We start from the raw sequence: 11,301 nt of genomic DNA on the forward strand, positions 1-11,301 counted from the left end.
TTATTCTCTATAACTAGCTTGTAATCCATTCCACAGTCCCGGTAAACATACATACATTGCAGTCTATTTATTGCCTGTAACTGGCAATATAGAATACTGGTAATCCTATCAGTGTCCTCTACAGTGCCCCATTTCCTATGCTGTCCCCAGAATGCTAACCATTGTAAAATTGTTTGCATCTTCTTTTCTCTTTATTGGAAAAACCAGGACGCTGTGCCAACATGCCGGCAGTTCTGTTGTCAGCCCGACATCCTGTCCAGCCCTACCTGTGTTTAGGCTCCTATTGGGAGATACACTTTCAATAGTTCTTGTATCGGCATATGTAGAGAGCAATCCTCTGCTGTGCTTGTCTAACCTCATCTGTCACACTCCGCATTTAGTAGGTGGGTTAGAGCAGAGCATTACCTGCATAAGATCATTTCTCTGCAGTTTGCTGATGCTCTACCTTTTTACAGCATGACTCCAGAAAGGAACCACTGTTCGTTATTCAAGACAGGGAAGAATGAACTAAGCAGTATTGGCATCACAGCAAGGCTTTAGCAAACCATGTACTGTGTCCTTCTGTGCATACGAACTCATCTCTGCAGCATGAATTTATTTTAAATACTTTACATCAAAGTCTATGGAACCATCCATGCGCAGCAGCAGTTGTGAAGTACAAGGGAAGGGGGGCCCACAACTGTGTTTGAGGAGGCATGGTTTGCTTTAGCCTATCTGCGATTCCAATATTGCTTTATTTAAAAAAAAAAAAAAAAAAAAAAAATTTAGCATATTTTTTTGGGAATGAATGTATGTTTATATGACCTTACCAATAAAATCAATTTCATATACATACATATGCTTTAGCCACACAATAGCAAATCGGTGGTATGAACAAATGCAAAAATCAATATAGTGCAGCCCAACCTCAAAATAATGAATCAATAAATCTAATAAAATATATTAAAGTTCAAAAATTGTGATCATATAATAGAGTCCAAAAATACTCAAATCACCACAATGATCATAATTTTTTTTTCATATCTTGCTTCAAAATAAAATGTGATCTTCATTTCTCCTTCTTTTCTCCTCCACCAGTGAAACAATGGCTGGTCACCTCAGAGATATAACTCCTGCATTACCAGTCAAGTCATGAAAGCGCTTACCCTCTTCGAAGGGTTAAAACTCCTGGCGTTCACTCCCTGTTCTCTCTCATTGTCAGCACACAAGCATACATATAAAAGCAGAAAACAAAACCTAGTGTTCTCTTTTTAAAATAATGTTTTTTCCAGCTATGAATTAAAACACACTAACAAACTGAAGCACTATAACCAGTGCTAGCATGGTGCGCATTAGACATAGAGCCAGAATCTTGCCGAGAGAAAAGATGGCCATGGAATGATGGAACACCCTCGGCTCCACCCCCCTATATGCATTATGCCCAAGGCGGGGACGTCTTCAATAGGGGACTCCTAGTATATTGTATTTGATTAATTAATAAATTATTTAGGAGGTTGCGCTGCACAATATTGATTTTTGAGTTTGTCAAAAGTGTGTTGAAATCACTTTTTTGAGTGTTTAGCTTTCAATTTATCTTTATGCATATTGGTTATTTTTATTTCAAATGTTACTTGGTTATGTGGATTGATTCTTGATACACGAAGATTTCCAAGATGCCCGCTGTCTGAGGTAAAAATTACCTCATAGAACACAGCAGCACTGGCTGTGCTTTGTCTGTCACCTCAGGGAAGAATCACAGCGTTACCAAGGAGATTTCCAAGATGGGCGCCGTCTGAGGTAAAAATCAACTCATAGAACACAGCAGCACACAGCAGCACCCCCCAGAGTAACAACACAGTCCCCCAACAACACACGGGCCCCGGTGGTAATAAAGAAAACCCAGGAGGCCCCCCTTCACAGCCACTACCCAGTCAGGGGAAGGAGGGAGAGGAAGGGGAGAGAGGAAAGCAGGGCGGACCCTCAGTCGACCTCCCCAGGGAAAACACCAGCCAGACCACATACCTGAGTAAGGGGCCACTACTTACCCGTCCTGCGACTACCCGGCTGGAGGTATCCCAGACAGAACCAACGTCCGTAAACGGCATGGCTGTTGGCCAGACACACTGTGACAAAGCCATAGAGACCGGTCATATGTGTGCCCTAGAACCGAAGTTCCCCGGCCGCCCCTGGAGCAACGGGGCCTGTCGTGGACGTCCCAAAGCTGAGCTGAGGGCCGGCACACGCTCGAAGGCCGAACATGGGGGGACTACAAGGGTCGAGGACCCAGCCTGTCACCCAGTCGGCTGTTGATAGAAGAATCGCAGGATTCAAAAATGCAGGAACAAAATAATAAAAAAGCGAGAAAAATCGCAAGAAAAAAAACTCCAGGGTCCAGGAACTCCAGAGAGAGCATGACCTCCTGTCGTTAGGCAGAAAACAAACTGAGGCTTCTAGAGCAGGGTGTGGGTTATGCCTGGGGGAGCCACGCCCCCTGGGAGGAGCGGCATGAAGGAAAGGTTTTTAACACCTTAAGTGCTGTAGAATTCTGCCTAAATCTCCTGGTAGGAAGAAGCATAACCCTAAGGTCAATGAAGGCTGTGTCCGTCTATGAACGAAAGAGAAATACCCGATTCTGAGCTATCCTGTGCATACTTCCCTCATTATCACAAGGAGCCTAATCAGTCCTTCTTGTTCTGGGACTACAGTATAATTTGCCCTTATATATGAAAAATACCACAGGCAGTTGGGGTTAGTAGTTTATAAAATGACAATATGTAGTTTTGTTTAAGTACAGCATTTTTTATTTTGCCCTGCATTTTTTTTTTTTTTTTTGCTGCTGCCAATTAGTTAATGTTGTATGTTATTTTATGTCATACCTGACATTGAGATAGTTCTTCAGTTAAACTGTTGATTTTTTCCTCCAGTTGTAGTACATGATCCTGAATGTTCTGCTTTGCTGTCATTTTTCCAGTCTTTTATTGATAATACACGTTATGGAGATAAAGGTTTCTTCATCAACAAATGAACTGTAAAAAATAGAGATAAATAATTAAACATTTTATTTTGCAATTAAAACATTTTTTTTTTTTTTCAAATTCGATATTTTAATGGCCAATTGGGTAGCCCAGACATACATGGGGGTAATTTACTAAAGGCAAATCCACTTTGCACTACAAGTGCAAAGTGCACTTGAAATTGCTCTGAAAGTGCACTTGGAAGTGCAGTCGCTGTAGATCCGAGGGGGACATGCAAGGAAAATAAAAAACAGCATTTTAGCTTGCACATGATTGGATGATGAAATCAGCAGAGCTTCCACTCATTTCAGATCTACCCCTCAGATTTACAGTGACTGCACTTCCAAGTGCACTTGTATTGCAAAGTGGATTAGCCTTTCATAAATAACCCCCTATGCCTTTAACAGAATGACTTAAGATTTATGGAGAGGTACAAATCTGGACTTCTAAAGTAATAAATGGAACGGGTAGGCTTCATTATTCATAGAACTAAATTATTAGGTTAGAAAAAAACATGTGTAAGAAATGATTGAATCAATATATAGATAAGCATATCTAAAAGTCATTATAAAGATTGGGCAGATAATATTTTAGTTAGAATTGTAGGATAGGATAGGACAGATGAAGCTCAAATGTATGCATATGGAGGAATTGGATTTTACCATTGAGTATAGAAAAGTAAAATATTTGTTTGTTGGGCAGAAGAGACCTAAAAAGTCTCTTTTACCAAAATACTCTACATGGTGGAAAACCTTTGTTTTCAAAGTTTAGTTTTGCAAATTTTTAAACCGGTGGCTTGAATTAACTGCAGGTTTCCATGTATGGGGGCTTATGGAGAGAAAAGCTCTAATGTGCGTGCCATCACCGACATTGGGGGTGCACATTATTGTCTGAAATAAAAAGGTCACTTGTTTATGCTTGTTTAAGCCCACATAGATGTGAACCTAGACTTAACCACTAGCCGACCAGCCACCGTCATTATACGGCGGCAGGTCGGCTCTCCTGGGCGAGAGCCCGTAGCTATACGTCCTATCGTATAGCCGCCACTAGGGGGCGCGTGCGCGCCGCCGGAGGTGCGCGCGCGCGCCCCCCGCTCGCCCCCGACTCCCGTGCGTGTGCCCGGCGGGCGCGATCGCCGCCAGGCACACGCGATCGCTCGTTACAGAGCGGGGAACGGGAGCTGTGTGTGTAAACACACAGCTCTCGTTCCTGTCAGCAGGGGAAATGCTGATTTTCTGTTCATACAATGTATGAACAGAAGATCAGTGTTTCCCCTAGTGAGGCCACCCCCCCCCCCCACAGTAAGAACACACCCAGGCATACTTAACCCCTTCCCGCCCCCTAGTGTTAACCCCTTCACTGCCAGTGGCATTTTTATAGTAATCTAATGCATTTTTATAGCACTGATCGCTATAAAAATGCCAATGGTCCCAAAAATTTGTCAAAAGTGTCCGAAGTGTCCGAAGTGTCCGCCATAATGTCGCAGTAACGAAAAAAAAATCGCTTATCGCCGCCATTACTAGTAAAAAAAATATATTAATAAAAATGCCATAAAAATACCCCCTATTTTGTAAACGCTATAACTTTTGCGCAAACCAATCAATAAACGCTTATTGCGATTTTTTTTTACGAAAAATATGTAGAAGAATACGTATCGGCCTAAACTAAGGAAGAAAAATTTTTTTTTATATATTTTTGGGGGATATTTATTACAGCAAAATGTAAAAAATATTATTTTTTTTCAAAATTGTCGCTCTATTTTTGTTTATGGCGCAAAAAATAAAAACCGCAGAGGTGATCAAATACCACCAAAAGAAAGCTCTATTTGTGGGAAAAAAAGGACGCCAATTTTGTTTGGGAGCCACGTCGCACGACCGCGCAATTGTCAGTTAAAGCGTCGCAGTCCCGAATCGCAAAAAGTGCTCTGGTCTTTGACCAGCAATATGGTCCGGGGGGTAAGTAGTTAAGGGATACCTCCATGCCTAGGATCCAAGAGAAAATAAAATGTAAAATAAAGGCACTCTAGCTGTGAAATACTGTTGCAATGCAAAAAAAGGAAAACTTTTCTTCTCTGGGGTCCCCAGCGTCAATCTCGGCTCCTCCACTTCTTTTTAGGACTACCATAGCCAGCCGCTGGCTATGGAGAGAAAAGTAGTCCCCGCGCTCCCAAACTTACATAGTGGGACTTGGATCCGCCCCCCACTTCCTCTCATTGACAGAAGCATGAGCCAATGGCTTCTGCTCTTGCTTGAATGCAATGTAATGAGGAAGTAAGGGGAGAAAAGATGCAGCTGTGAACAGTGCTGATCTCTTCTCCCCTCTCTTCCCCTTCACAGTGGGGGGGGGGGTTGGACACACAGGGATACTGGAAAGTTTTTTACATTAATGCAAACAAAGCATGAGGGTTAAAAATCGTTTTTAGGTTTAGTAACACTTTAATTAGCAAAAATGATTATTGGTAAGTTTGCTTAAATATATAATACCTGAATATTACCTTCTACCCCAAGGTTTTTTTAATCTATTAAAGATGTGACATCTGATGGTACATCTCACAGGAGCACAATGATTATATACAGATCGAGCTCCTGGAAAAAAAAAAAAAGAATTATTAAAAAACACAAAGAATTTTTCCTACATTATCCACAAAGATGATTATATAAACCTAAATATTTTTCAGCATGTATGAATGCATTTCCATTCGGACAACACCGGATGTTCAAATATCTTAACAGAGCACAAACAGTCTAGCCTAATCCATAGAAAATTGTTATCCACAGTGACCAAAATGTAAATTTCCTCTCTTAAACACAGTTGTTATGGTTGGGGGAAAAAAAGTGAATAAAAAAACGAAATGTAGCACTTACTCCCATAGGAGCTGCTGGATTTTGTGCTCCCCCCCCCCCACACATCAGGCAACAGAATTTGTCACACTCGCTCTCAAGAATACGTCCAGGGGCAGTGGCGTAGCTACAGGGGTTACAGGGGCAACTCCACCCCTGCTCCAGGGGACCCGTGCAGCTCGTAGAGAGAGACTGTCAAATCAAACTCCCCATTGTGCACCGACGATCGGAATTTCGACAAGAAAAGTTCCATTTGCGCTTTTGGTCGTAAATTCCAACCATGTGTAGGCTCCATCTGACTTTTTCTGTCGGAATTTCTGATCAAATCGAACACGATCGAATTCTGATCGTGTGTACGCGGCATAAGAGTCTGCAAAAGACTTGAGACTGGGGTGGAGGTTCACCTTCCAAAAGGACAACGACCCTAAACATACAGCCAGAGCTACAATGGAATGGTTTCGATCAAAGCATATTCAAGTGTTAGAATGGCCCCGTCAAAGTCCAGGCCTAAATCCAATTGAGAACCTGTGTCAAGACTTGAAAATTGCTGTTTACAGACGCTCTCCATCCAATCTGACAGAGCTTGAGCTATTTTTCAAAGAATGGGCAAAAATTTCACTCTCCAGATGTGCAAAGTTGGCAGAGACATCCCCAAAAAAATACTTGCCGCTGTAATTGCAGAGAAAGGTGGTTCTACAAAGTATTGACTCAGGGGGCTGAATACAAATGCATGACAGACTTTATTTTTAGTCTCAGATCGTGGATGTCTGTTATGCAGAGATTTTAGTGTTAAGGTGGACTTCCGCTTTAACGGTTCAAATCTTGGTCGGTTCCTGCTAATCCAGATGAGATTCGAACTGTGTATAGCCAGCCTAAACTAGAGCGCTGGGAATTTGGTGCAGCTGTGCATGGTAGCCAATCATCTTCTAACTTCAGCTTGTTCAATTAAGCTTTGGCATTAAGGCTGGGTTCACACTACTACACTACTTTCATCCTACTTTGCTCTGTGTTCAATGTTTCCCTATGAGAGCGTCTTAACTGGTCCTACACAAGTCGGTCCGACTTTGAAAATGCTCCCTAAGGCTGGGTTCACACTACTACACTACTTTCATCCTACTTTGCTCTGCTACATTGGTCCTACATTTATCCTACATTGGTCCTACATCCATCCTACTTTCATGAACAGGATACTACTTTGGTCCGACTTCAATGATATTCAATGGGCCTGAAGTAGGATCAATGTAGGACCAAAAGTAGTACAGGGAGCATTTTCAAAGTCGGACCGACTTGTGTAGGACGCTACAAGACGCTCTCATAGGGAAACATTGAACACAGAGCAAAGTAGGGATGAAAGTAGTGTAGTAGTGTGAACCCAGCCTCAGCCCTTGTTCACATTGCAGTGATGTGATTTGACAGATCAAGTCGCAGCTGGCAATGCCACCGTTCCATCGCCACATCGATTTGCAAAAGTAGTTCCTGCACTGCTTTTGCCGATTTTGGGTGCGACTTCAATAGACATCTGTGCATGAAGCTACACGGGTCTGATCAAGTTGGACCCGACAATGTGGCTTTGAAATCGTGCGAGTTCAGATGAAGTCACGCAATTTCAAAGCCGTGTTTAATGTGAATGAGGGCTAAGTGCCGGCTCACACTTGCGTGCTGCAAATTCTGCACCCCATCCAAATTGCACCCCATTCATGTGAACCGCTTTAGTTAATGGCATCCTGAAATTTGCCGAATTGGATCACATGGGATCCAATTCTGGTAAAGCCAAAAAAAGGGTCCTGCTGCATCATTCTGGGGTGAATTTGATGCGATTTGGCCCATACAGAATAATGGCTCAAACTGCACTACTAAAAAAAAAAAAAAAAAAAAAAATCGCATGCGATTTGAACAGGGATGCGGTGCAATTCTTGTTCAAAAATAGCATGTGGTTCCTGCACTGCAGCGTGAACCGGCGCTAAATACTTAAAGATGATTGGTTACCACAGGGCTCGACAAATCCCAGGCGCCAGGTTGCCATTGCGACTAGAAATTTCACCCTGGCACCTGGGCTTTGATCAGTGACAGGTGCCTCTGCTACAGGGTGGGTTGCGGGGTCTTGGTCAGGAACGTGATTAGTGGTGGCAGCGGGGATGGAGCAGGAAGAGAGCGGCACAGCAGCGGCTGACACGACGGGAGGAACGAATGGCCAGCAGAGTGAAATCCAGCTGGGGATCCTTGGCGGTCTGTCATCCCCACTGCTGCTGTCGCCCTGCCCCAGGACGGCTCAAGTACATCGGGGATCCGGAAGTCGTGGTTTCCCAGCACCAGAGCGCCCTGCTCCTCTGGCTGAATGAGAAGGGGTAAGCACGGGAGAAGAGGTTCTCAGTGGCGTTGCCAGGCGGGGGGCGGGCAGAGGGGTGACATCTGTGGGCAGCGGCACCGTTTGCTAACACTGCACGCCGCACAATCCTCACCCCTACACAGCGCACAGTGGACCGAAGCCGCCTCCCTCTCTGTTTACGGAGGAGGAGGAGTCCAAGGGACACATTCCGCTTTGCCAATCCTGCGCTGTTCTGTGGTCTGTAAAAATGTTTATGTAATCCAAATAGACATGTGCTGGGGGGGGGGGCGCTATGGGAGGGAAGAGGGGGGGGTCTGCACTGATGGAGAGGCATGGTCTGCACTGAGGGGGTGTACACTGGGGGAGGGGGAGGTCTGCAATGATGGGGGGCTGCACTGATGGAGGGGGGGGGGTTTGCAATGATGGAGGGAGGTCTACACTGATAGATGGGGGTCTGTACTTAGTGGAGGGGTCTATAATGAGAGAAGGGGGGGTCTGTAGCTAGTGGAGGGGGGGACTATAGTTGGTAGAGGGGGGTGATACCAACCCTAGTGACGACACTGGGGCTCATCACTGAGTCATACCAAAAAAAAAAAACTGGCGCCTAACTTTTTTAGCTGGCTCCTAGATTCAAAGCAAGTTTGTCAAGCCCTGGGTTACCATGCACGCCTGCACCAGATTTAGTAAATCAACTTCACTGTGTCCATATAACTTCAGACTAATGCCATGGTCTAATAAACATACAAGACAGCTGTAACCCCATGGTATCTCTATGTGGGTTCGGGGAGTGTGGACGCACCTGGGTGACACCATCAAGTAGGAAGTGATAGCTGACTGTGATGGTGTCACCCTCCGCAGTAGGGATGAGCTCCGGCGTGTTCGCAGAGCCCGCCAGGAAATCTGCAAGGCGCTGCGCTAATCACAGCCAGGGAGACATTGTCTCGATGCGCGGCTGCAGAGATCAGGAAATGTCTCCCTGTCTGTGGTTAGCGCAGCGCCATGCAGACTTCCTGGCGGGCTTCGCACATGGACTGGACGCCGGAGCTCATCTCTACTTAGCAGTGACAACGCACAGATCTGCGGGCTAGCAGGGTTTGGGGTAAGTAAAACATGGCGTCACCCCCCAATGGGCTCTCTCCTGGGGGGGAGGGGGTGCACCATGTTTTACCGAACCAGGTGACACCAACCTTAGTGATACCACTGCTGTAACTATGGAGATGAAAAGGGTAAACAAATAGAAGAGAACACTGGCCCCTGAGATATAAAGGAGACCTGTAGACAAGGACTCTGTGATAGGAAAGAAATGATAGAAAACATTACATACATGAAGCTGTCCGGTTGTGTCTCAGCTCTGCACAGCAATAACAGTCAGGTATACAACAGATAGATCACCAGCACAACACTTCCCCGCTTGTCCAGCCCGCCTCTACACACTCAGCCAATAGCCGAGACAGGGGCCACCCTGTCCTATCACTGCGTGCGGCTCATCTCAGCTTCCTGAGGAGACCATCAGAAGGGAGCTGTGATTGGCTGTCTGCGCTGAGCGCCGGTTGCTGCTTGAGAAGCCTGGGTGACTACGTATGGCAGGACTAGGAGAATACACAACAAATGAGAACCGGGGAAGCTGACTGAGCAGCCGTGCAACGTCTCATATTCGCATAGAGGAGAGAAGAAGGAGTCCCTGGCCCGGAGGCTCAGGCTGAATGCAGTATTTCGTCCCGCACCACAACCGAGTGTGGTTAGAGATTGCAAGGGGTATAGGTGTGCGGGCCCCTGAACATGAATATACTATACACTGCGCACTTGGCTGGGATGTGCCGTCAGTGTTTATACAGAGTACCATACTGTACAGCAATGGAAAATCACTGTGTTTCATTGGATAACATAGGAGATATCAATTACACTCATACATATGTTTAATGTCATTCAATTTCATTCACAACTTTTACTTTGTATTTAGGCTTTGGAATGTGTGACTTGGTGATTGTTAGGGTGACCCCGGTATCTGGGGACAGTCCCTGGACTAAAAAACACTGTCCCCGGACCAAGTCTGTCCCTGGCTTTGTCCCCGGATTGGATTTGAACAGGGGCCCATGCAATTTCAAAGACAGTCAGTGCAGAATAAAAAACAAAAATCTGAATTACACACTCCCACTCCTACTAGCTTGGGGGGTGTATTGTTTCCATTATCTGTGCCCCTTTGTGATGATGATGTGCTGGTCGGAGCTGAGAGACTATTTCTTCAGTTTCGGGCACATGCCCATTCCGCTCCCGTTTGCATGTTCTTCTGCCTTGGCACAAGTCCTGGCCAGCCGCCTGCCAGCCTATATCCTTGTCTTTTCTGGCAGTGTGATCTTCCCTCAGCACCCAGTAGTAGCCAGTGAGTGAGACTTGAGGGGCTGTGACGTGGGCCACAGCGACGAAGAGAGGCAGCCAGGGCCGCTGATGGGGGGGGGGGGCAGTCACATAGAGGGGCACGGAGAGCAGAAGAATTGGTGGAGAGCCATGCCTTTCAAGTCTCTCACCCAGGTTTCTCCCTCCCGCCGGCTTTTAGCTGCTGGGTAAGAGACATGGAGGGATAATGAACCGGGCCTGCCGCCGCTGAGCTCCTTCCCCTGCCCCGCTCGCACTCTGAGACATCCAGGAGGAAGTGCGCTGTGTTGTGCTTTCCTGTCAGAAGAGTGTTCCACAAACAGCACATGAGACCAGGTCGTTCGTACTGTATATTGCATTGCAGGCAGGGGGAGATTTGGCGGAAGAAGATTTGTGCTAAGATAGAAAGTTTGACGTGTGCTAGGCTGGTGAGTTTTTGGGGTGAGGGAGATTTGTACTAGGAGGGGGAATTGGGGTGGCATTAATCATTTAATAATGATTTTCATGTTTTTTTTGTGAAAATATTGTATAAAATACCACCGGGGGGGGGCGCATCAGGTAAGCTGTAAGAGGCCCCATGATTCCTAATAGCGGCAGCCCTGGAGGCAGCTGACAGTGTCCAGCAGCAGGAACAGAGGGGAAGAACATTTGATCGTGGGACTGGGCGTTCCTAATTGATTGACAGGCATACTGCGTGTCACGAGTTGCCGAAAGAAGCCGAACATCGGTGCGCAGGCGCCGTATAGAGCCGACTCGCAGTCCGGCTTCT

General features: G+C 45.8%; 1 protein-coding gene across 3 annotated transcripts in view; it reads right to left on the bottom strand.

Moving 5' to 3' along the window:
* Positions 1-9,852, bottom strand: part of CNTLN (centlein) — a 424,230-nt gene extending 414,378 nt beyond the window's left edge. Inside the window, exons 1-3 of one of the 3 annotated variants that reach the window (XM_040360158.1) lie at positions 9,484-9,852; positions 5,488-5,578; positions 2,856-3,005 (exon numbers count right to left, since the gene is read on the bottom strand). In XM_040360158.1, the coding sequence (XP_040216092.1) occupies positions 2,856-2,942 (87 nt within the window). In that variant the 5' untranslated portion in view covers positions 2,943-3,005; positions 5,488-5,578; positions 9,484-9,852. Of the gene's footprint in view, positions 1-2,855; positions 3,006-5,476; positions 5,579-9,483 lie in introns of all 3 variants that reach the window. The other 2 variants (XM_040360150.1, XM_040360168.1) reach the window with 2 other exon arrangements.
* Positions 9,853-11,301: the final 1,449 nt, after the last annotated feature.

Source organism: Rana temporaria, chromosome 1, assembly GCF_905171775.1.
Source record: "Rana temporaria chromosome 1, aRanTem1.1, whole genome shotgun sequence".
In the NCBI taxonomy this organism is placed as follows: domain Eukaryota; kingdom Metazoa; phylum Chordata; class Amphibia; order Anura; family Ranidae; genus Rana; species Rana temporaria.